The sequence below is a fragment of the Zonotrichia leucophrys genome, chromosome Z (assembly GCF_028769735.1).
Source record: "Zonotrichia leucophrys gambelii isolate GWCS_2022_RI chromosome Z, RI_Zleu_2.0, whole genome shotgun sequence".
In the NCBI taxonomy this organism is placed as follows: domain Eukaryota; kingdom Metazoa; phylum Chordata; class Aves; order Passeriformes; family Passerellidae; genus Zonotrichia; species Zonotrichia leucophrys.
Genome location: NC_088200.1, coordinates 29,170,052 through 29,196,179, shown reverse-complemented (window position 1 = coordinate 29,196,179; position 26,128 = coordinate 29,170,052). Strand labels below are relative to the sequence as shown.

The 26,128-nt window shown below is 38.8% G+C and overlaps 1 protein-coding gene across 3 annotated transcripts in view; it reads left to right on the top strand.

Moving 5' to 3' along the window:
- Positions 1–23,973, top strand: part of SLC38A9 (solute carrier family 38 member 9) — a 45,394-nt gene extending 21,421 nt beyond the window's left edge. For all 3 annotated transcript variants that reach the window (XM_064736482.1, XM_064736481.1, XM_064736483.1), the window contains 6 exons: positions 1,461–1,568; positions 3,667–3,773; positions 9,957–10,070; positions 11,935–12,083; positions 20,234–20,323; positions 22,206–23,973. In XM_064736482.1, the coding sequence (XP_064592552.1) occupies positions 1,461–1,568; positions 3,667–3,773; positions 9,957–10,070; positions 11,935–12,083; positions 20,234–20,323; positions 22,206–22,371 (734 nt within the window). In that variant the 3' untranslated portion in view covers positions 22,372–23,973. The remainder of the gene's footprint in view (positions 1–1,460; positions 1,569–3,666; positions 3,774–9,956; positions 10,071–11,934; positions 12,084–20,233; positions 20,324–22,205) is intronic.
- Positions 23,974–26,128: the final 2,155 nt, after the last annotated feature.

Genomic DNA, 26,128 nt, shown 5'->3' with positions numbered 1-26,128 from the left:
GTAAAGTGAGTAAAGCATATGCATGATGAGTGGGGCTGGTCACAGTTCTGGGAGTAGAAGATGTCTGAGAAGTAGCGCTGAAGCCCACAATGAAGAGAAAGAGAAAACTGGATGTGGATCAGAGGCTGAAAAAGTTGGATATGCTTTGTAGAGGTGGTAGAGGACGGGGATTTGAAGGTCTAGTTTGTTCGTCTGTTCCGTAGTTACACTTTATCAGAGCTTGGATCTGCTCTTGCCGAAACCACTAAATGAAAATACCATGTGGGAATTTGGGTGCTTGATACTGCTTCTGTACAAAAGGTGTGGGTTTTATGTAGAAAAAAATTTTAAACCCAGAATATTAATTACTCATTACTCAATAGATTATTATGTAATTGAGAAGGTGTTCAAAATTGCCTTAATTTTTGTAAACCTTGACGTTTATAAGACAATAAAAAATGGAAGACAATTTTGAGATGAGGAAATTTATCTCAGTAGAGTTTTACTTATTTTGATACCTGTGGAAACAGAGGTCCTTAGGAAACTAAGAGTATTTTAGCTGATCTTTACATATAGAACATTTTATTTCCCTAATTTCTTGAGATTATCTATCAAATCATAATTCCTTCTGTTTATTTTTGAACCATGATGGGTTAAAATGCTGGGGTTTTGTCTTCACTTACTTAGAGCCTGTTCTGTGCTAACTAGCAGCATTATTGGCCATGAGATTCATTGCAGTAGCCTTAGTTATTGTTGTTCAGTTTCCTTCAATTTTTAGGTAGTTTCTGTCCTGCTCTTGTCTCTTTCAAATGGTCTGAAACAAGACCATATACCCTCCATTCTGCAGGTATACACAGCAAGGCATTATACCCATCTGTGATCTCATTTGTAGTTGTTAAGCTGTACACGTGCCTGCTGGATGCCTCCTAACCAATGAGATGGAATGCAAATCCAGTATTATAATAAAGGTTATCCAAAGTTACATTTAACATAATGTTTTAATCAGTAGCCTTGAAGTGTCATTATCAGCTTCTAGTTCCCAATGTAAAGTTCATAAGTGCAGTAATTTCCATTGAGCTGTTTGGTTCAAAAAGTCAGTGACTAGATGAACATTGTAATAGCTGGAGTGCTATGATCAGTCTCCACTTAGTTTGAAATCCTGGCAGTGGAAGCTGTAACTGGTCTGTTTGTGCCTAAAGACCTACGTGCCCAGCAGCAGGGATGGCAGGGTACTTCCTCTGCTGTCACCAGTGCCGGAAAGTTATTTAAACTTGCTGGAAGTTTACATTGTGTGCATGTGCATCTTTTTTTCTCTCTGACTATAAGAGAAATGAAGAAGTTTAGACCTAGTCTTCTGTTAGGAATGAATACTAACCATAACTGTTTTACTACTAGTAACTAGATGGATGGAGGAGAAATTAAACCCTGCATAAATACTTTGTACTATATCATGGTATTTGTTTGGCTCTTGTTTTTTCCAGGTTCAGTTTCAGTTGTCTACTTAGTTTTTCTGGTTACAGTAAAGGCTGCTCATCTGGGAATGCACTTAGAATTCAACTGGTTTACAGAGAATGAATTTTTTGTACCAGGTAAGATAGTTAAAATACAGTGGTGAAGTATACATTTGGTGAGTTTAGGATTTTTTTTTTCTCTCATTTACCTTTTAACAATCTGAGACATAAATAGAGGAAATGCTGTCTGATGTGGCAACTAGAGAAAAGATCCCTCCAGACCAAGTGGTAAGGAATCCCTTTCCCAGTGATGTTCCTTAGTTAACAGGCAGTATTAGCAGTAAGGAGGAGAAGGAGCCCCTATCAGAGGAATCTTCAACATATATCCTATACCAGAGAGCTTACCTTAGACCTGTTTCACCTATGTTACTTTAAGTTCTAGTTGTACGTGTTTCAGATCATGCCTATTTCAGTAGCAATTAGAAATTACAAACTGTAGACAGACTGACTGTTAAGGGTGATTTAAGTTCTCCACACACTGTCTTGCTTAAGTGAAATAGCTCATTCATCATAATTTGCAAGTACAGTTTTCCCGTACTTCCCAGTTTATCTCAAGTTTTTGGCCATAATCTTAGTAGTTCTTCTCTTTCAAACACCCATTAGCTGGTTTTATCCCATCAGTACATATCAGTATGTTTTTGTTTTTATTGAAGGTTGTTTGATGCCTATTTGTTCTTTTCAAATTACTGTTATAAATTCCTCTGTGAGATGCCATAGTCATAAACAAGAGGCATTTAGTATTGCTTGAACAGCTAGCCTAAAGAGATCGAGTCTCTTTTTTAAGAAACCTGGAATGAAAGAACAAAGGTTAGGTCCTAGTTGGCTTTTCCCCATCCTTTACAATAAGCAAAATTTTAGGACCAGTTAGCTGTAGGGAGCTGTGTCCTGAACATTACAATAGTGTCCCTTCTTCTGATCGTAGAAACAAATGAGAAGAATGGGTTGTAGTGACACACGTGCTGCAGGCCATTGAGAAATAGAGCACCCAGTAGTTTGATTAATTTGGCAAAAACTCCTACTGCTAGGAGATAGAAAAGGCAGGTAACTAATGCATACAAATACAGCTTCCATGAGATTCTGAAACTGTCAGTTTGCTTTTTATTATTGAGATTGAAGTAGTGCATGGAAAACGAGCCTAGAAGTCAAGGCCAGAAGTCGCTTGCACTCTCAATTCTGTCAGTAGCACATCATGCTAATTAGATATTGAAGGTACAGTGAAACCAGCTCTAGGGAAAGCTTATTCTTTCAGTTTGGATAAGCCCTTCATTAGTTGCCTGGAGTGTGTTTACTTTCCTAACTTCACAGCACTTTACAGAAGTCTGTTTTAAATATGTTTGCATGGAGCTCTCTGTGGTTTGTTCTGTAAGGGTTTGTGAACCTCTGAAAAGTGTTGTGCTATACTTCTGGATGCTTTTCAGAAGCTGACTATCTTAGGGTTCTCTAAATGCTGTTAGCACTTTTAAGAGTGCATACATTCTTAGGTAATACCAATTAAGATGGTGCTCTAATGATGTTATGCATTGGTGAATTCCTAGACCATTTGCAGCACTTGGAGAACCACCATCTTGTGAACATATTTTGAGTATTAAAACAAGCAGAAAAATGCTATTCCCAAAAGAAGGAAATTCTTTTCATACATGCTGTGAAGCATGATAAGAAATTGCTCTGCCTTTCTTTATGCCCTGTCTTGTAAGCAGAACCTCTTAAGTGTCTACAGATGTAATTTTTCTTCTGGTAGCATAAGTGACTTCTTAATAATAAAAGTGTTCACAGGGTAAATGATTCCTTCCCTCCATCTCCCTCTTCAGGAACCTGTAGGTATACAGCCTCACTGCTGTCAATTCCAATTTCACAAATGATTTCCAATTAAACTGTTGAGGAGCAGAAAACCTTGTATGTACCAATCATAAATTAACCTAGTAATCACTGATGGTTGGAGTCTATCAGAGAAGCCCTGCTGGAAAGTATATTCTATAGTAACTATTGTCTTATGTATCTTGCACTTCCTGATTAAGTATCTGCATTGGCTATGGTCAGATATGAGACAGATTGTCCCATTTCAAGGTGGAGGTTCACGTGTTTGTCAGTACCCTCCAGAGCACTGTATGTCATCTGCATTTTGTCATTGTTTGTTTCAAAGAAGTAATTTAAAAACACTTGTTTTTTCTTTGTATAGAGTTTCGAATTCTGTTCCCTCAGCTCACAGGGGTTCTGACACTTGCCTTCTTCATCCACAATTGTGTCATCACACTTCTTCAGAATAACAGGAATCAAGAAAACAACGTAAGTAACTTCACAAGACTGTGCTTATTTATTCTAGATTGCCAGACAATAGTAATTTTTTTCTTGTGATTTGATAAGAAAAAAGTTACACATTCTTTTCCTTGCTATGAGGGAGTAACAGAAAATTTACAAATTACATAAAAGCTCTGAGGAATGCCCCAAATTTGCAAGCTGGTATTAAATGGCCAAATTGCACACAAGAGGCAGATGACTTGACTATGTTGTAGGTCTTAATGAAAACTGACCAATTTTAGAATGAAAAATGGTGGAAAATATTTGGTACGTGACTGATGTTAGCAGAATCCTGAACAGTAGTTTTGAGGTCTAGGTAATACCTCAAAACTTTGTCTCACAATTCTAGTCAAAGTCCATAGAGAAACTTGGCACAGTTTAGGAAATCCTGCAAGTTGAAGCCTGGATCAGGAGGCTTTGTGATACATAGGCTTTGGACTGGTGTTTTACCCTTGAAAAAGCTAAGTGCTGCTTCTCCAGATGGAGCTGCATTCTTTGTTAATATCTTCCCATTTTAAAATATCAAATGGAGTAAATACAATACACAGAGTCTGAGAGTAACTTTTACTTTCATTATTTTTATTATTTTATTTTTTTCTCCCTACTTCCAAGGATTCTTGTCCAGCTTCATTAAAATGTTAGCTGTAAAGGTACCTGCAATAACATAAAAAGATTTTTAAATACTAGCCTAATGAAAAACTGTAATGAAATCACAGAATCCCAGAATGCTTGAGGTTGTAAGGAACCTCTGGAACCTCTTGTCCCCACTACTGAATCAGCACCACTAACAGCCAGATGCCTATACAGCACATCAGATAAAATAGATCAGATTTGATTATTTGACAGTGAAGTACAGATTATGTACCAATGCAATGAGATGACCTCTTAGGCTTTAAAAGTCTGCATGGTTACTTCCTTTTACTTGTGAATCAAGACCAGCTTGTGAATTATGTATCTGCAAAGGAGTCATGCATTCTCCTCCAGGAAGGCTTCTGGGGGCTTAGGGCTTCTCAGCTGGAAGTCTGGACAAAGAAAGCTAAATAAGCTCTTTCTTGATTTCCTTAAGAAAATCTTATGATGTGGAGAAAGGCAAGATTTCTCTTTAACTGGGGCTTTCAAATTCTAAAGGGTAGATCTCCAGCAGTCAGGTCTATATGCTAATACCCTCATTCCATCTTCAAGGTTTTCCTGTGTATTTTCCCCCTCTGTTTACATCGGAGCAAGTAATCAGATGCAAAGAGCAGCACCTGGAGTGTTCTTTAGCTTGCTTTTCCTGTGTGAAGGCGGAAGAAACTGCTGCCTGCATTTGAATCAGCTTTTCTAATACCTTTCCTGTAGCTTAACTTGAATTTCCAAGTCAGCCGTAGCATGGATCTCAAGCCCTTGACAAAACTCTGCATTGCAGAAGAATGTTCAAATTTCTTAGAAAGGGCAGCTTTGAAATATGGCAGGAAAGATTTCTAAAAGGAAAACAAATCTCTGTAATTCTTGTAGTAGTTTTATTTGGCTGGAGATTGCTTTTCCTCTTTGTAGCTGTACAGGAGCCTTTCACCTAGGTCTCAAAAGTGCTTTGCAAATGTTAATGAAGTACCTGTGGTCTTGAAGAGCTGTTTTGTGATTATGTCACTAAGCGGCTGGACTAAGTGGGAGATTTCCATATATATAGGGGTCTTGCCCTCTGTCATAAGTCATGGGGGTTTTTCCAATATATTTACAAGACGCTTTCTTCTCTCAGTATCTGATAGGGTGATACTGACATAACTCCATGGATAAAAACTTCACTGTTTTATTGATGGACCTCTTAACATGGCACTTCCCTCAGTGTTCTGTCAAAAGGCACAGAACTTGGCAAGCTGGAAAAGCACTGCTTTTGTCTTGAGCAAAACTTACTGAAACTAGAGGTCATAGAACAACTCTCTGGGGAGCTGGAGAAGAGTAAGACAAACAATAACATTCCTCTTATGGAGTCAGAAATTCAAAACAATAGCAGCTTCCATTCTGGTCACAGGCGTGCATCACAGCCCAAAGCTAAAATACACATGGGGGAGGAGTGCTCTGGCCGCTATTCCTGTACAGTGGTGTGGGTGTGAGAAGAGAAGAGCAGTGCACCAGAGTAAGCCACATGTCAGCAGCACAGCCCTGTGAGCAGGTTTTTAGTCTGCAGTTCAGAATTTACCTTTCTGGTCTCATCTCCCACTGCTGCTGCCTCCTTGTATTTATCAGCATAAGTCTTTGTACAGTGTCAGTCAAATGGCTCAAAAACAAATTGCATAGGAAATGTAACCCAGCCACAAAAAGGAATGTAGGTGTGAGTTTTGGTTGGTGGGTTTTTTCTGATTAGTGTTTGTGATTAGTTTCCCTGAGCAACACTATGGATGCTACACAAGCCCACCATGATCTACAGGCATAAATAAGCTAGTGCTGTCTCCTGACAGTTGTTTGTGGATATACCTGGGAGAAAGGCTGTGAATGGGGAGATGTTTTTTCTCTAGGTATTAACTGCAAAAGGCATGGAGCTGTAAATGGTACTTATTTTCTGCAGTATTGAAACACTTTATTCCCTGTAAACAGACTGAGCTTCCATTGATGGTGCCATACCATTGGTTTCTGTTTCCTGCCAAAATTATGCACAGCATCATCCATCCTGGTGAAGTACTTATTTTTGTCACCCAGTTAAATGTTACTACTTGTCCTTGAAGCACGAGCAGGTGGACTCATTTTTATGATCTAGATCAAAGTCCTGTTGAGATATTAGGGAGTCAGCATCTCTCTTGAGAAGGGACTAATCTGAAATGGGATAATCAAAAGGTATTTCAAATGTGGTAATCATTACTAAGCACTGATACTGGCTTCTCCATCCAAGAAGCAACTCCACAAAGTAGCTTTCACAGGTACTGAGGAAGGAAGTGAGCTGTTTTTTCCATGGCATTCAGCAGGCAGATCAAGGCCTGGAAGTACCATGTGGCAGCACCATGTAAGAAATGTCCGTAGAGCCACAGAGCCTCCTCTGTGCCATGTCACATCCCTTGCTGCAAGTCTGGCCAGCACCTGAATACTGACTGGTCTGTGGATGTGATACAATGTCTTGTGCATTCAGGGCTGTCTTTGTTAGCTCCACAGTCATCCTTTTGTTAGGAGCCTGATTTCTTCCTTTGTTCTGCTGCTGCTGCCGGCCTTGATCACCCAATTTTCTCTTCTTCCAGCAGCACTTCTAACCACTTCTTTGTTCTGTGGATCTGACCAGGAGAGCTCCCTGTCAGAAGTCACCGCAGGGAGATTGCTCTCCAAGCTCTGTCTGAAAATCTGCCTTCAGGTGTATTTGAGAAGGATTTGGCAGGTATCAGGCTATGATCCTTATGAACTGTGACCTGCATGTTGCCTTAGATACTTACTTGGAGACTCCCACTGTGATTCTACAAATACTTCCTGCTTCCAACATTGTTTTTTCTACAAGTTTGATTCTTAAGCTGTGGCTGTAAGAATTGCTATATTCTTATGCTTAGGCAGCATTCACCACAGCAATGTCTGCTTTTGTGTGAATGTAAATGCCTCAAGTATCAAATTTAAAACAAAAAAGTGTAGTTATTGCTCTTACTTAAAATAATCCTTTTATCTCTCCCCATGTGTCCTTTGATTATTTTCTGGAATTATGCTGTCTAAACAGTACTGGCAACGTCTTTAGGGAGTGAACCCAGGTCTCTTGAGGAATAATGAACATTAATCAAAAGATGTTCCTGTTATGTAAACTCATGTTGTTGTACAGAGGTAACCATCTTACACACAGAAGCATGTATTTGGAAGGGACCTGATGGATGTTTGAGAAAAAAATAAATCCAGGTTTTCAAGTTGTCTATTTGTTTTTTTAATAGCTATTCAGATCAAAATCTGGGTGCTCTTTCTATGGTGACAACACCTGGAGAAAATAGTCTGTTGTGTTACATGCTATGAAAATAAATTATCAAAATTATCTCAGCGCTTAGTTTCAGTGCAGATTAAAGCATACACCCTTAAGAACTCTGGAAACATGAACTGGTTAGTACTGGTGCAAGTACCTGTTAGAGGTAATAGCACACCACCTATCTACCATTTTTCATGTCTAAAGGAAGCAGTAAGAATTTTATTTCACATTTCTTGCCCTCACAACTGCATGCACCCATCACAGCAAAAATAGTTTTACAGTTGGTTCTAGAATTTATGTGTAGGCAGAGTACAAATAACAACTGTGAGTTACTATACTGTTTTTATGTGCAAGGACTACACCTAAAATACCAGACTTAAAGCAGATTTTGGCAGATGATGTGCATTAAGATGTGCAGAACACACTGGATGTGTTTTGAAAAATTGTCCAAGTCCTGTCCTCAAGAGATGAGAGTCTGCAGCTCTTTGCAAAACCGCGTTACTGTGTCTCTTGAGTCCTACAATTAATGGAAGTTACTGATAAATACCTGCAAGAAATATGGATGCTCATATAGTTCTTATAGTGGGTGGGCACTAGTGCTTTTGAAGGTGTAGATGATATATAAAAATCTGTACAGCTTCTCATGTCACAAGAAGAAATTCTGCAGATAATTTAAAGAAAAGGCTACTGCTCCACTTCTGATGAAAGTTGATAGTCCTTACTCAATGGCCAGTATGAGGAGAGTGAAGTCTAGGCAATCATCTTCCATGTGCATTTAACTGGTCAGCAGAAGGAAGAGTTTGCAGCTAGAAGTGTGCAGCTGCTGGGAGCTTGATGGCTGGAATGTGACCCTGGAACATGTTCAAATCACGCTGATTCCTTTTTCCCATCAGCCTCTAAAAGGCAAATAATATTCCTCATCAGACAGCAATCTTCTACCCCAAAAACATGCAAAATGAATAGGAGATTCCACGTCTTTCACAAAAAACTGGCTTCTATTTGAATTTCTCTCACAACTCAAAATCTAGTATTTTATAATTTCCTCAGGGATTGCCTTGCCCTTGGCAGAGCCTGGAATGGTGTAGGATATGTTTTTCTGTCAATAAGATAGTGTGAAGAAGCACTATGGGAAACATTCCCATGCACAGATGTGAGGAAGCTTTGCTCATGTTCAGTGAGCTGGCTGAAGGTGATAATTATCATCCTGGTCTGGAAACCAGTATAATCCTAATAATTTGGTGCTATGCCTGGGCTAGTAAGACTTGCTTCTCAGTCTTGGGAAAATAGGGTCATGTATTGAAACATTACTAGTAATCCTTTAAGAAGCTGATGATTAGCAGCAGCTGAACAAATGGTTTTCTGTAAGGTGATGAGTGTTTTGTACTGTAACAAAGCTTACACAGGATTTAGTTAGCTAATAACTAGAAACAAATGGTCTCCCTCTTTATTTCCAAAGGAAGTAATTTATGTAGAAGAATAACTCAACAAGTACATTGCTGTGAGATCAGTCTGATGTATATGTGAATTCTCTAGTTTCATAAAGTACTTAATTAGTTTTGCCAGTCATTTTCCTGTAATAAACGTGTGGTTATTTTTGTGCAGTGGAAAACACTTGTATATATTATATACCTTAAAAAGATGGCCAGAATTTTCAGAACTGAACTTTGAAGTTTAGGTTTAAATCCGTACTAAAGTGTATGTAGTGTAGTTAAGTGTGGATTTAGGACCCTAGCTTCAACATTCTTTCCTTAAAACCTCTGATTAAATTCCTTTGTATTACATCTGCAGTTGGGTAGACTGATGTCTGACTGCAAGATTTTATTCATGACAAGAAATTTAACATATGGCTTTCTAGGCCTTCTGTGTGTCAGTGTCCCAAGGGTCTTATTAGGAATAGTTGAATGTAAGAAAGTAGAAGGGATTTCTTGTTTGTTTTAATAACAAGTGTATACTTATGCATCAGGAATAACATGCTACATCTATTGGCATATGTCATTCATGGTGCCCTTTTTGTATGTTGAGAGATAAATAATACATGTCTAGGTCCACTTTGAGTATTGAAGCTTTCTGATCTGATTAGAACCAGGTCTGAAGTCTCCATCCAAGTAGTAAGAAGTAAAAATAAAAATGTACAAGTGATAGTTGTAAACATAAGAAAGTAATGCATATAAAAGTAACAGTAATACATGAAATAGAAATCTTATTATGAGGCTTTTATTTGATCTGGTTTTGTATGTAAGTGCTGGCCAAAATAAAATCTTGTTATTCCTCAGGTGAGAGACCTCTCTATTGCATACTTCCTGGTTGGACTAACATACCTGTATGTTGGAGTGATAATTTTTGCATCTTTTCCTTCTCCACCATTATCCAAAGAATGTATTGAACAGGTGAGATACTTTACTGTAGTATATATTTCAAGGAATCACAAGATGGTTTTTTTGGGAGACCAAAGTGGGTAATGTAGTCCAACCTCCCTACTCAAGCAGGGCTATCCCAGAGGATATGGCACAGGATTGCATCCAGATGGTTCTGGAATATCTTCAGTGTGGGAGACTCCAGAACCTCTGTGGGCAATCTGTTCTAGTCCACAGTCACTCACACTGTGAAGAAGTTCTTCCTCATCTTCAGTTGGAACTTCCTGTGCATCAGTTTCTGCCCCTTGCCTCTTGTCCTATTGCTTGGCACCACCAAGAAGAGCCAGATCCATCCTCTTGGCACCCTCCTTTCAGATGCCTGTATACATTGATGAGGTGCAACAGGAATAGGCCCAGCTCCCTCATCCTTTCCTTGTAAGAGCGATGCTCCAGTCCCTTGATCATCTTTGTAGCCCTGAGCTGGAGGCTCCACTCCAGGAGCTCCATGTCTGTTGCACTGAGAAGCCCAGAACTGGACACAGCACTCAAGATGTGCCTCACCAGGGCTGAGTAGAGGGGCAGGATCACCCACCTCAACCTGCTGGCAGTGCTCTTCCTAATACATGCCAAGATACCCTACTTGTCCATAACCTTTTAATAAATATGCAATAAAAACACCCCAGCTACTGCTTCTTGCTTCATGGTTCACCCTGGCAGGAGCATCTGTGCTAGACTGTGGTCAGTTGGTGGGACACCTTATGGGCACTACCACGAACAGATGAGTAATGCTTGTGTTATCTCATTTATATTCACAAATGGTTCCCAATATTTCAGTGAAAAACAAACATATAATAAATACTCTGTGAAAGTGATGAAGGACCAAAATGAAAAAGTGAACAATTTAGCTTTTCATTTCTTTAGCTTTTTTAATCCTGAGAAGTGTGTGCAGTGACTCTTTGGGATTCCAGAAGAAATAGAATGTGAAAGCAAGTTTGTTTAGACAGGAGTCCCAACTGCAGTTACGTTTGAAGTCTGACCTCTGGAGTCTGACACTGGTGAGCCTTGCCAGCAGAGTTCTTCTGATAATAGCACCACATGAAATACTCTATGAAGGCCAAAAACTCTTTATCTGCTTCTAGGCAAAGCTGATTTCCACGCCCTAAATTGCTTCAGAGATAGCAGTTATCAGTGGGGGATCCATGTTATGCCAGGTGTTCTATAGCTCTGGCATAATATTTAGCAATAAGGTGGCATTTAAAGGCTTCCTCTGACTGTGGATTAGTTAGAACTGGTATCACTGTTAAACAAATTATTTTTTTAACCACCTGAAATAATTTCACAGGATGAAATCCACATTTAAATAACATGTAATGAGTGATTTCCTTCCCATTTATTTTCTTAGCTCTCTCAGGTACTTATGAAGCTGTTTGTATATTTCTATGATGTTTAAATCTTATAATACTTTTTCAATGTTCCCACTAGTAGTGTATGATCCCTTACTCATTTGTATGTAATGCAGTTTTACTCACTAAGTAACTGTTTTTAATAAGTAGTTATGGTATGATAGATAAAAGGAGCATATGAATCCATCTGCCTAAAAGGTCAGGTGGCCTTTCCACAGCCTGCATTGTTTGAAGATGTTCAGAAGATCAGAAAGCAGTTCATTATGTAATACTAGCATTAACACTGACATCAGCTTAGTAACATTCAAAAATTGGTTGTTATTATGTGGCAAGGCAGTTGTAAAAGAGGGAGAGGGTTTTTCATGTTATGGAGTTCATTTAGCAATTGTAGTTGTTTGGGTTTTGTCCCATTCTTTCTGGCACATAGATATTGAAACCCAGCAGATATATGTAAACAAGCCACCATTGATATGTAACATTACTTATATGTTTAGAATTTTCTAGATAACTTTCCCAGTGATGACATCATGTCGTTTGTTGCAAGAATATTCCTGCTGTTCCAAATGATGACTGTATACCCACTGTTGGGCTATCTGGCGCGAGTCCAGCTGTTAAGACAGTTTTTTGGAAGTGCTTACCCAAGGTAAGGAGTCTGTTTCTTGACAATAGTTTGGCACACTCTGCTTAACTGGCTTTCTGTTGTCAGAAACTTGGCTAGATTTTGGGGATTTTCTTTGTACATTAGGTTCATTTCATAAGCTAGTTTCACAGAGTTTGTAGAGTCAGGGTGAATGGGCACACCTGCAGATCAGGACTGTTACAGTTTGCCAGAGCAGAATGGGGGAGGGGGGGGTTCTTTTAGTTTAGCTCTTCCTTTTATCAATAAATAGTAATTTTGTCAACACACTCCCTTTGGGTTATGCAATTATATGACAAAAGTTGTACAGGGAAAAAAAATGTTTAGTCCAGGAGCATTTAATCTAGCAATCCTTAAGCTGTGAAAAATATATACTCCAAATACTAACCTTTCAGCATGCCATCTTTGTTTTGATCGTGCCTGATTAGTAATCGTCCATCTGTTTTTAAACAGAGCTAATAGCTGAGTGAGTTGTTACTTGTGCTATCTGGGCTGCTGCTATGCTTATAAAAATAGCTTTTCACATGCTAATTTCAGAGATGAGCCACACCCTTGCATTTGTACAGTGTCTGTACTCCAGGGAAGAGCTGATGCAGATTTCAGTTTTAGTTTGGTTTCTTAAATAAAACCTAGGACATTTATATTTGGAGTACTGGAGTACTGAATTTGTCACAGCTGAGAAGTTGCCATTAATCTCCAAGTTTCTTATTTTGTATTGTGAACTACTGTTGATGGAGGAAAGGAAAAACAATCTCAGAAAGCAATGTGTATTTCCTCTGTGGCATCAACAGTTTAGGTCTGCAGAGATGTTGTTCCAAGTTTCAGGTTTCTTCTGAATCCTGAAATAGGTTCTAGAAACTGAATGCCTAAAATTAGGCAGTGAAATAAATGCCTGCTTTTTTTGACTCAGAATTGTATGCAGTTCAACGTTGGGATTTTTAGGAACTGCTGCAAGTTACTGTTGGAAACAAGGCCATTTATTTAAGTGCTAAAGATGGATTTCACAGCCACTGGGAAATAATCTTGTCCTCTATATTATGTGGATATGCCTTTTCCTATCTCCTCCCTCTAGTTACTCTCTGACCAGAATGGTTTTCATTTCCCTCATGGGCTCTCCTAGAACCTACAGCTTTGTGCCAGTCTCTTCTCAGGTTAATTCCAGCTTGCTGTTTTAAGCCTTTGTGGTATGACGGATTTGATGATGCAGATGCTTGCTTCATTCTTGTCTCCAGGATGTCCTGTGGGTAGCTTCACTCATTTTTAAATTTACTCTGTTTTAAGACTCCTTGTAGTGAAGTATTTAAAGCTTCTGAGAAGTTAAAAATGGTTTCTAGGAAGCCATACAAGTCTCTCCAACTTATAGTGATAAGGTAGCATATTCTGGCTGATGGGCTCTCTTGCTCTCTGGCATCCCAGGTGTCTCAAACACAGCACAGAAATCACTGAATTAACCTTCAGGCTCTGGCTTCTGTGCATTTACAAGGTCAGCCCTTGTATTTTTCTATGCAGTGAAGACTTGCTGGAGGCTGGTAGCAAGCACAGAACATGTCTGTGGGAGGATAGTAAAGATTTACTGCCTGGTTGTTGAGTGTGTCTTCATGACTGGTTCTCACCAGTCACCTAAGATGACAAATCTCCTTTAGTAGCACTTTATGACCTCTCTAGGAAAAACTTCCGTATTTTCGGTTTTCCCCAGAGCTGATTTTGTAGGGATATGTTTTACAAATATGAAGCTTTTGCTTTTATTGACATAGACTGATATCTTACTGGAGAGCCTATTGATTCACTCTGAACAACCTACTTGGAAATATTAATTTCTGTAGCTTTTTGTGTAGGAAAATGAGCACCCTACTAATAGTTGAATATAGTTGGAATCTTTTCTCAAAATCCTCATTAATCAGGGCTAACAGCTCTTGGGCAGTAAGAAGATTGATCTGTACAAATTCGTGCTTTATCTCTTAGATTTTTCTGTATAAGGCGAATATATGGAGGAGAATACCCTGGGTCATATGCCTGGAGAAAATTTTTGTGTGAGTAGTGAGCCCAAAGGATGAAAAAGGAGGCAAAGAGCAGGATCTCTGTTGGCAAGCTAGCCTCGTTTAACTCTGTGATTCTATATGCTAAATCACATATCTTTTCATGCATGCATCCTTCTTATATTAAGTTTTCTTTGCAGGTGAGAGAAATGTTGTAAATTTGCCTTCTGACTATAATTTTCCTGCCAAAAAAGTCAGACAACAAAGTCAGAAACCCGTAACAGAAACACCTTCTCCTTCGGTCAAAGTCTCCATTAGAAATTTTCCTATCTTCATTTTTAAGCTGTTGGGTGCTTTACATGGAAGCTCACTGATTTTAAAAGCCAGGCTTCTTCACATCAGCAGTTATTTTCAGGTGTGGGTTCCTGCTGCTGCTGTGAGTGGAGTTAACAGATACCCATTAAGTTAATAAATGGAGTCCATGGAAATCTGTATGGATGCAACTTAAAGCAAATAGCTTGATCTCACACATGTTTACAGGGCTGCCAGATAGTTTTTATTTCCTGGGTGTGATTGTATTGCTCAGATCAATTTCATTCTCTGGGTTTTACCCCTTTTTCTTTATCTGAAACTGATTATAATAAAGCACCAAGATACTAGTTTCCTGGTTTGGAATTTATAGTCTAGATTTTTTTATCTAATCAAAGGCAAACTCTACCAAAAGTAGCATCATGGTTAATATCCTATTTTTTTCTGGAAAACCATGAGTTATAACTGGATGATTATGAGAAACTGCATACTCGTCTTCAAATGAGCTTTTATTGTCTGAAGACTTGATTTGCATCTCTTTTGTGTCATGCTTTTTATTCTGTAGTGCTGTTTTTCTGTTAACAACTCTGTGCTGTGTACCTGTAGTGTATCCTACTAACCCATACTCTTGAGTGATGAAGCAGCTCAGCCTCTCCAAACATAAGTGCTTAAACAGACAATATGTAACTTTTTTTCCTCCAGGTTTCCCAATAGACATAAGCTGAACAGTGGGAGATGGCTTATCTGAAAGGAAATGGGAGTCTTGTCTACCAACAGTCAGAAGGAGAGCAAAAGCATCCTTGATTCTAAGAAAGAATACTGTACCTGTATCAGTGACTTCTGTCTCTGCCTATCTTAAACTCAAAGACACGTGTAGATGTGCTAGACACAGTAGTCTTCTTGCAGGCATCATCACAGAGAATCATAGAGTGGTTTGGATTGGAAAGGACCTTGAAATTCATTTGTTCCAACCCCACTGCCATTAGCAGGGACAGCTTTGACTAGACCACGTTGCTCAGACCCCCATCCAAACTGGCCTTGAACACTTCCAGAGGTGGGCCATCCAGAGCTTTCCTGCGAAACCTCACCCTTGCAGTAGAGTTTCTTCCATGTATTTAACCTAAATCTCCCTCTTTCAGAGTGTACCTGACATTCCTCCTTGCCGTGTCACTCCAGTTCTTGTCAGAGAATCCCTCTCCAGCTTCCCCGTAGGCCCTTTCAGGTACTGGAAGGTGTCTCTGAGGTCCCCACAATCCTCTCTTCCCCAGGCTGAGCAGCCCCAGCTTGCTCAGCCCATCCTCATAGCAGGGGTGCTCCAGCCCTCACCAACCTCCTGGCCCTCCTCTGGACTTGTTCTAACAACTCCTTGTCATCGTGCTGGGAACCCAGAGCTGGATGCAGTGCTGCAGGTGGGCTCTCAGCAGAGCAGAGCAGAGGGGTAGAACTCCTCTCTCATCTGCTGGCCAGTGCTGCTTTGGATGCAGCCCAGGATTCCCATGGCTTTCTGGGCTGGGAGCGCTCACTGCTGGCTCATGGTGAGTTTTTCACCAGCCACCACCCCCAGGTCCCTCCCCACAGGGCTGCTCTCGATCACTTTTCTGCCCAGCCTGTGGGTGTGCCTGGGATTGCCCAATGCAGGTGCAGGACCTTGCCCTTGGCCTTGCTGAGCTCCCTGAGGTTTGCAGGGTCCCACCTCTCAAGCCTGTCCAGGTCCCTGTGGATGCCATCCCTTCCGTCCAGAATGTCCCCTGCACCATACACAACTTGATGCTGAGGGTGCACTCAATCCACAAATCCTTCAGCCTTTCTCTACTTCCTACAAAAGATTTAGAAATGAGAGAAGACATCCTAATTCCTTCTTTTATTTTGCAAAATGTATGCTAGTAAACAGATTACAACAGGGAAAGTGATGTACTGGGACAAAACCCAAGGAACTGTTCATTCTCTTTGCTCTCCCTGGTGTTGTTAAGGAAGGCCAAAATTCTGTGTATTGGGTAATTGCTTTCTTTTCTAAAATGAGATATGTTTGTAATGGCGTCATTTAACATCTGATTTAGGGCCAGATGCATGTGCTTTATCTGCTGTTTCTTGCTTGACTCTGGATCTTCTTATATGTACAGAAAGCCAATTTTTTATTATTGTTACTGGCTCTTTCCTACAGTAATATTTGTGACAGAGATTCCCTTGATTAATTATATGGTGTGCATAAAGTGCTTTAAACATTCATCAGATGATTTTTTAAACTTCTTAACATCTTTCCTGTTCTGAGACTTTAAATAAGCTGATAGACAAAAATCACTTAGCTTTCCTCAATGATTGTCATCCTTTTACTACATGGTAGCCCAGCAGACCTGCCAGTTCTCCCACAAACATATGTCTTCTGATGCGATGAAATACATTTCTTCTGTTTGCATGCATGTTTGCTTGTCTGCTCTTCATCTGACTTCTGCCTAGCTTCTCTTAAAGGCTGTGATTCATTGTCTTTTGACCAATGTCACTTGAGTGAGATTTCCAGGAAGAAAATGCATTTTTAGATACAGAAGCCTCTCAAATATTCTTACTTGGGTGATCCTGATTTTCTTCTTTCCTTGCTTTCCAATTTCCCTTATTGTGTGTGTTCATCCTGTGACTCCATGCTGAGTCTCAAACTTCTGAGAGAACTTAAAACTTGAAGGGATTTAAAATCAGTTTCTGTCTTAAAATTTCCCCTGTGCTAGGGTTTGGTTTCACTGTTTTTGACATGATTCTTACTTTGAGGATGCCAAAGTTAATTAGATATATATGGTCACTGCTGTTCAGTGACTTCAGTGGGAGAGAACTTGATGGAGCCAGCCCTTCAATAATGTTCTGGCATACAAGATTGTTTCTCCCCTCTGTCAATCTGAAAGGTTAACCTTGCCAGCAGAGAAAAAAGCAAGACTTAGGAGATAGCTTGCGTTTTCTTCTAATCTTCTTCCCTTCTCCTTTCCATTACCATTTTTGTGGGATTGCAGGATTTTTGCAGGTGAGCAGTGATTCCCTTTGTAGAAAAGAGCTAGAATCTTCAACTGCCCAGCTGAGAGTATGGAGACTGAGGACAGAAGACTTGCCATGGGTGTGCTTCCTTTGTGAATTACAGCCTCTTTCAGGCAACCCAACCTGTGCCTCAGAGCAGTAGCCCTACCCAGGCTGCCCAGGCAGACAGTCCAGCCCCGGCATGGGCCGCCCAGCTCTGCTGCCATTGACCATGATGACGAAAGTTACACCATTTCTAACACCTGTATGGGACCAGGGTGATTAAGCACAAACAGGCCAAATCTTTTCTAATCTCTAATGTCCTCTAAATACTTTTCATCATATAATTGTAATAAACAATGGTGTGGTTATTTCCCCTGCCTCCAAATGCTGTTTCCTGGCTGTCCTTTTGCAGTGTGTTGTGAGCATTAACTTTACTGTAAGCCAGTGTCAGGCTAAACCTGAACAATTCAGAACTTATTGAAATGTCACAGGCTATAAGAAATACTTGTCCTGTCTGGAACACACCTGCATGGAGCTCTAGAGTCCTAAGAAATGTACTGCCTCAAATAATGTAGCTACTTATAGCCCTAGGTACCAGATTTTACTTAATTCAGAAGAGTAGGGGGTTTTTTGGTAAATGGTACTGCCTTTCTCTCCAAAAAGATCAAGACTTTTTCCTCATCCTGGAGATGAGCTGAGCTGAGCTGTGACTATCTGCCTAGGTAAAAGAAAGGATTTGCTGGTTAAATACCAGTTGTCCACTGTCATGGTTACAACTCAGGCTGTTTCAAAAGATAAAGAAAGGAGCAAGGATGTTCCAGGGAAGAAGTGCAGTGTAATCTTTCACATTGAAACAGATAGGTGCAAAACCTTTTCAGACCTGCTGATTTTGGTATTGTTCTTGAGGAATGTGATTAATCTTGACAGAGAAAACTGCAAAGCACTACTCCACAAGTACTGAATTGCTTTGGAGACTTCAGCATTTGAGGACCATTGTTTTCAAATGAGCCAGAAGACATTGTCCCCCCCTCAACCTAATAATCCTTTCCCATATCAAGAAATTGAAAAATGTTTCATTTCACACCAAAGATACAGACACTCCTATTTGCTTTCAAAATTTAAAAGAATCTAGAAGTAATTTTTTAAAACAACAGCTTTGAACAACAAAATCATATCTTCAAAGCATGCCAGAATAAAATACTTCAGAGATTTTTCAGGTTTTCTGCTAAAATACTCTGAACTGACACAAATTTGTAGAACATTTTTGAATTGGTCAGCCTGCCCTGATTTTAGTCCCTCTTGCTAAAAAAAACAATCTTAGCAAAAAGAGAATGGAAGAAGTACTGTCATTTTATGTGTCCATAAGCTTTCTGCTTCAGTTGTGTGATAGTAAGATCTGTGATCTGCCATGTGTAGGGAGAGAGGAAGTAGTTTTTCATGGCAGACACTTTTTTGTGGACAGGTCAGTTAACTGGCTTTCCTTAGCAGTATTAGAGAAGGTGTACACATTTGGTCCCTAAGAAGTCTGATTCTTGGGATTTTATTTTTTGTTCATGAGGTCTTACCAGATTTATATCCAGAAAAAACTTAAACAGCTGCTGTAGTCTCACTGCAGTTGTTCATCTCTAATGTACACCTCTTGCACCACTGTTAAAATGTCATGTACAAAATTGAAGAATTTTTTTGTCTTTTTAAAATAAATGTTAAAAGATTGAAGGTTAAAAAAAGTCCATAGCTTAAATTATTCCTTTGTGTTTTAATTACCTCCATTTCCCTGAACTTTAATGAGGCTGTTTTATGTCTTTAATCTTTCTTCCTAAGTTGGAAACTGGCAGGCAGCCTTTCAGGTATAGCCGTGGAAGTTGTCACTTTTTAAAAGTTTGTTAGTTAGATCCTCCATAATACACATACTTTCTACAGTGAAGAAAAAATTAGCCTTGACTTACAGGTTTTGTATATTTTAGGAAATCATATCCTCCAGAAGGATAAACAAAACCTGTAAGTATATGCATGTTTCCTCTGTGAAAATTCTTTTTTCCCTTCATAGAAACAGCTGTGTGACCAAAATATCACAGGTTTTCTATTTCCTGACTTTACCTTATGCTAAAATACGCCAACATTTCATATTCCCGAAAGAAAAGTGATACTTTCCTGAGTCTTAGCTCTGTGCTGCACAGTGCTCTGCACTGAATTTGTCTGGTGCATTAAAACCTGTTTTTGCAGAATAAAAAATGTCCGGTTTTTTCTCATCCTTAATGCAAAAGGAAAGCAACGGGAAATTATTTGTAAAAACAAATTCAGCAAAAAAATTCAGCATAAATTGGGTAGGAGCAAGGAAGTTCATTACAGTTAATGTACTATAAGACATCTAGCATTTTAAATGTTTGTCCTCTATCAAAATGCAGTAGAGTTCAAATTTTAATAGTGTTTGTAATGTTTTCCACTTGATGCGTCTTTGCCTTTCTTCTGGTTTCCATTAGTTGACTTTGAGCAATTCAGATCGTTCTGCGAACAAGCTAATTCTTTCTTGTGGGAATTAAGTTATACAGTATTGTTTCTTTGGTATTTGAATGTCCATCTGAAATACTTGAGTGCTGAGTACCATGTATGATGTTTTTTGTAAGAATTGCCAAATTGCACATTTTTAGTCCTTAAGAATATCTTGAGTCAAAATAGTAGATATTTAGAAATTGGCATTCTGACTATTCAGTAGATGACATGTTTGCTGTGAAATCAATTAGCTTTAATAGAGTGAGTCATGCAAATGAAAACACCATTCGTGTACCAGTTAAATATTAGAGTAAATGAAGGACAGTGGTGGTATTTTGTAATAAATATAACAGATGTTAACACTCTTTCCTCATTTTCCTGTAGCCTTTTCCATGTGCTTATCCTGAACCTAGCCATTGTAGGAGCTGGAGTAGCAATGGCAAGATTTTATCCAAATATAGGAGGTATCATAAGGTGAGTGTTGTTTGTTTGCAGTGAGCTTCCCTGTGGTGTTACTATGTTTGTGTCTTGATACTGAAAAAGAGCACTAATAATACCTTTATATTTTGTGAAGTTTATGCCTTCTTAAGTTGTAAATAACGATTTGGTGTGTAAACAATCAGCTGGCAAAGTTCTGACATCTGTTATTCTGCCTCTGTGTCTGAGGTGGTTGAGTTTTATTGGAGGTGTACTTTAGGACCTTGTAACTGTACTCATAAAAGAGTATGGTGCCAGAAGAAAAGTTGCTTTGTTACTGTGTTCTTCTCTCAAGTTTCTGTTTTGTATTAAGACCATTGGAACCTGGGTTGAAGGTCCATAATAAAAATCCAAGAAAGCAAGTGGCATCAGCGTGTCTCTAAATGATATCTTAAATTTACTATGTTGATGAAAAGGTAGGATTTCTATAATTAGAAAATATTAGAGGAAATAATAAGGAACTCTTACTTTACTATGTTTGACGTCAACATATTTATATGCATTGTCATTTATTCTTGGTTTGCATCTTTCCTAAAGCAACCAGGAGAGGGAGGTGTTTAAAAATACCGAAATCTGCAATTACAAAACCAGAATGGCAGGTTTGGGTCTGACCAAAGTAGCAAAATAACTTTCTTTTGCTCAGTGGCTGATCTTTGAGGGTTTTTCCCATTTCCTCTTTTTCTTCTGTCTCTTCTTGTAGTAAATTTTTTTGTATTCCAGTAATAGAGATGGTCAAGTAAATTGTCATCATAGACTCTTAGAATGCTAGAATGGACCTTAAGGTTGAAAGAAACCTTGAAGCTCATCTGGTTCCAACCTCCTGCCATGGGCAAGGAACACCTGCTGCTAGACCAGGTTGCTCAGAGTCCCGTCCTACCCAGCCTTGAACATTTCCAGGGACATGACATCCATAACTTTCCTAGGCAACCTATTCCAATGTCTCAGCACCCTGTCAGGAGAGAATTTCTTCCCGATGCCTAATTTGGTTAAACATTTTGCAATACATATCTCTGTTTGCAAACTGGTGCTTACCTAATTTGTCTATAATGTGCATAGTAACAAAACACGTTGAACAGTGGTTTTCCAGCAGATAAATTGTCCTTTTACAGTCTAACATGCATGCTTGCTAGTTAGACTGATCATTCCTTGGAAGGGAATGTTCAAATATATGAAACAAAATATGTTGTTACTTAATAACATTTGGCTGCTTAGTAGGTGAAAATAATGAGAACATTTTTGTAAGCAAGGGATGGGTTAGAAAAAGAGTAGTTAAATGTTTCACTTGCTGTGGTTGATCATGTAACCAGAAGGGCATGTTGTTCCTTTTATATCTGAAGAATGATTTGCTAGAAGCTCATTAAATAAATGAAATTAAATAAGAATTTTATAAATTAAAATAAGAATTGCAGATTCAGGAACATTTCTATATTTAAATACTTTAATATGTGTTCTCAGATGGCTGGGCTGCAAGGAGGTTTGCAGTTCTGACCATAAAGGATGTGTAAAAGAGGATGCACTGTCCAGACTCTTTCTGTTGCATGTTGACAAATTTCTCCAAAGAAAGTAGAAACATCAAGTCTTAAGTAAGGGATTTAGTCCCCAACAGCATCACAGGGTGTGACTGAAAGGACAGAGCCATGTCAGAGTGCAGGTACAAGCAAGCAGGGGGCTGGACAACACAGAGGGTGGTAATTAAGTGCTGGTGAAGGAGGTAGAAGTCAGTAAGGAACGGAAATTGATGTTTCTGTTAGCGATTGCAGATAGTCAGAATTCATCCAGATTGTTCATTGGTTTGGTGGGGGGAAATGACAACAAGAAATAAGAATAAAGGCAAAGCTTTCATTCTTTTTTTTTCTTTTTTCATCCCCTCTTTCCTCAGGTACTCTGGAGCAACATGTGGTCTGGCCTTTGTGTTCGTATATCCATCACTCATTTACATGATCTCCCTGCACCGTGCTGGGCAGCTGACGTGGCCTGCACTGATTATTCACATCTCTATAATCCTCCTTGGACTGGCTAATCTGATTGCACAATTCCTATTGTGAAAACTCCCCTTTCTCCCGTGGTTGTCACAATTGGTACTGTGATATTTGGCAACAGCCTTGAGCAACACTGTGAGGCATGAGGACCGTCCTCAATGTGGGAATCTTGGGAAAAGCTTCACCTTTGAAACAAATTCAAAACACATCATTCAAGTGCTTTACAGGAAACATGTCTTGCTTCACTGAAATCACATGAAATCTTAAGAGAAGTGAAATGGTTCACATTTGAGTGATACAGTTCTCCTGGTTTTGTTGAAGGTGAATCAAAAATTACCGACATTCAAATATTTTAATATTTTGCAGCACATTTCTCCAAACACAAAGCTTCCAGCCTCAAGCTGTGGAAATCTTTCCTCCAAATGAGCTGTCCTTACCTTGATTAGCAGACATGCTTTCTCAGTATTGTTCACTGACTCTTTGAAATGCTCTTTTGTTGCAGTTATTTTCCTGATTTTTTTGGAAAATGAAGAATTTATTGTCTTTCTTCTTTTTTTTTAGGTTAATTTATAGTCACTTGGGTCAAAATGCACTCTTAATTTTGAATACGCTATTAAATTGTTTTGGCAATATTTTTCCTCTAGGAAATTCCAACAATGAGAAACAATAAACTCATGTTTCAGTGTTTTATTCAGAACCAATATGTACACAACTTACTTGTGATCTTACAATACAAAAAAGCCAGGAGGATAAAAAAAATTAGAAGAAGACAATTAAAATCAGTAATTCCAGGCTTGACCTCAGTTCAACTCTGTTACTGGGCTATTATGTACTGTGCAGTTGTCTTGTCAGGAGTTGCATGTGGTTTTTATGGATGCATGGTGTACACAGCATTTGTTCATCACAGCCCTGCCCTTGCAGGGTCTTCCTCTGGTGGTCTCCCACTACTACTACACATTTTGGATGTGAGCAGAGAGACAAAGCCAGCAGTCTTCAGAATCATGGATGAAGGGAAAGAATTTAAGATTTAAATAATTTTTAACAGAAGCTGGGAGAATCTGGGAAGATTTTGTTATGGAGTTGTTGGGGGTTTTTTTTAATTCTTGTTTACAAATTAAGAGGGTGTACATGCATAAGCACATAGACACCTTCCTTCATCTACCTGCTGTAACTCTGTGTTTTAATCCAAAACACACAGTAATTAAGTTGCCAGACTCTAGTGGAATATAATTTTTGTGAGAGAGAGAGAGTAGAGTAGAGAGAGAGTAGAAACTCCTCTTTGTGCAGATTTTCAGTGCATTAAAATAATAAACAAATGTAGAATAATTGAAAGAGAACTCTGAGCAATACTGAATTCCAAAGTAAGTAAAAGAGGAAAAAAGTTGGAGTGGTGCAATATTTGTGAAGTAGGAGTTGGGAAAGATAATTACATTGCAGTGTAAGAGTTCATCTTTTCATCAGAAAGACAGTGAAAAACATAACGTAGGTTATTACCATACTTCTCTGGAAAATTATGTGAATTTTTTTAGTGATAATGTAAACCTATTTGTTTTATTTGGACTTCTCAAACTGTGTAAAGGACACTCACTTTCCTAAATATCCTTTGATTTGTATGAAATACGAGATTATATGGGTTTGGAATACTTTTGCAGAATACAGTGATTATTTCCGGTTGTTCTTTTGTTGTGAATTTTTCTGTGCCTTTAAATCAGAATTGGAGAATACATCCATCATCTGTTCTGTTTTAGAGAGAACTATCTGCTGCATCCTGGTAATTTTCATTTTGTCCTGTGTTGACTCTTACAAGAGAAGTACTTCAAAATCAAAAGGAAAGAACAAAAGATACAGCTTTCCTATTATTGTTGGCTTATTCACATTAGGCTCTCATGCTTATTTATTATAGGTTCAGTGCTTAATTTAGTACAAGCCCTGATGGGTGCAGCTAATTAAATTTTATTATAGCCTTCCATGTTCTATTTGAATATGATTCCTTTTTTATATCCTTGTCATTGAAGCTGATAGTAAAACACCCATTGATTTTAGCAGAATTAAATTCTGTTAGGATCTAGTAGTCAACAGAAATTCCTAAGACAGACAGAATTCTTGGTGAAGTGTCCTCATTGCATCTTGTATCTATCTCTTTTTTTCAGTTATGCAATGTACAATGACTGAGTTAAAATTTAGAAGGAAATTATTCAGAACATTTATAGAAGACACTTTGAGCTCTGTGTTGCTGCACTGTTTATTTATACAAGCCTGTAAAAACCTTTTTATTTGAATTACAAACTGGTAAAAATTAGAGTGATAGCAAATATTTCATTACACTGTCATTTCCATAAGCACACTTTCTTATAAGAAAGTGTTTTTTAATATTACTACATGCAGTTGAGATTTTCAGAAGCATGAGAGGAAAGTCAGGAGTGTGTAAGTAGATTGGCATTTTCAGAGATTCTCTTCCTTGTCAGCATCCTGAGTTAAATAATATCTTAACATTTAACGGAAACATAAATGCCCTAAAACACCAGAAGTAGATTGCAGTGTCTTTTTTGTGCAAGTACAAAATGTAGTTGTTTACAAATACACACTTCATCTGCAGTGATGGCCAGCTGATTTCACTTCTTTAGATTCTGTGTTCCAGGATATCATCATGTAGTCTAGCAAAGCAAAGAATGCAATACATTGATCCAGTCATGTGTTGTGAGATGTAATTTGTTACCTTCTCACAGAAGAAAAATAATTTCTGCTGGAAATACTGAATTATGTCTTTGCACTTGAATTTTGCTGAAGTAATCTGTGAGGTGAAACACTTCTGGCTCTGGGCATTGACTAAGAATCTAAGGTTTTCTGCCTAACAGTTCCAGGCTCCTTGTTTGGCACCATCCCTAACTCAGTGCACTCTGATAATTCATCCCTCCATTTTATGTGATAACTCAGTGATGCAAACTGAAATTTTTGTTGCATGAGGTTTGAGCAGCTGCAGTCAGTCCTCTGTGCTGATACCATCATGCTAAAATCCAGATCTCAGGATACATAAGGCGTTAACCCAGCACGACCTTCAAACATTGCCAAAGCATAAGTAGCCAGGGGAATTCCCAGGAAGCTCCAAGAGCAGTTGTGGACATGCCTGTGTGGTGAATTTGTGGACACGTCTGTAGGTTATTACACACTTTGAGCACTGATGCCAAGGGATTAGTTTTTCAGTGGGAGTGTTGTGATGAACAGAATTCTTTTCTAAAGACAAGGACAGATGCTATGGCTTACAAGTCTGTCTTCTCTTAGGACACAAGAAAGAACTACCTTCCATATATGCTTGTACTAATCTCATTGCCTTCTCTGTAATGGCCTGCCATCATTTTGTAAAGTTTTTGTGGCCCAGAGTCTTCCTTCCAGCTTCTAGTGGTCTTCATAATTTCTCCTATGTTTACTGGCTCTCAGTTTTTCCTTTGTTCTTCCAGTCTCTCACAGCTGCATCTGTTCCTACAAATAATTTTTTCCCTTTCTGTCTGGATTGGCAATGTAATGCTAATGTCTTAAATCATGTAGCTCAAAAGACCTGTGCAGCAAATATGAGCATTTGGGATTCAAACATTGTGTCATGTAAACAGAGCATCTCAGGAAGGATATTTTATGTAACATTGCCTGTTTTCTTAGATGTTCAGCCTTTCCAACCCCTTGTGCAAAAATACATGAAGATAATGGCATTTGCTTGCAGCTCTGAACTCTGTCGTGTTGATAGCTTGCCTGCCCAACCTTCAGGCTGCTCCCTTCTCCACCAGGTTTCTGCACAAGGATTGTCTTCTTTTACTTGCTCATGGAACCTTTT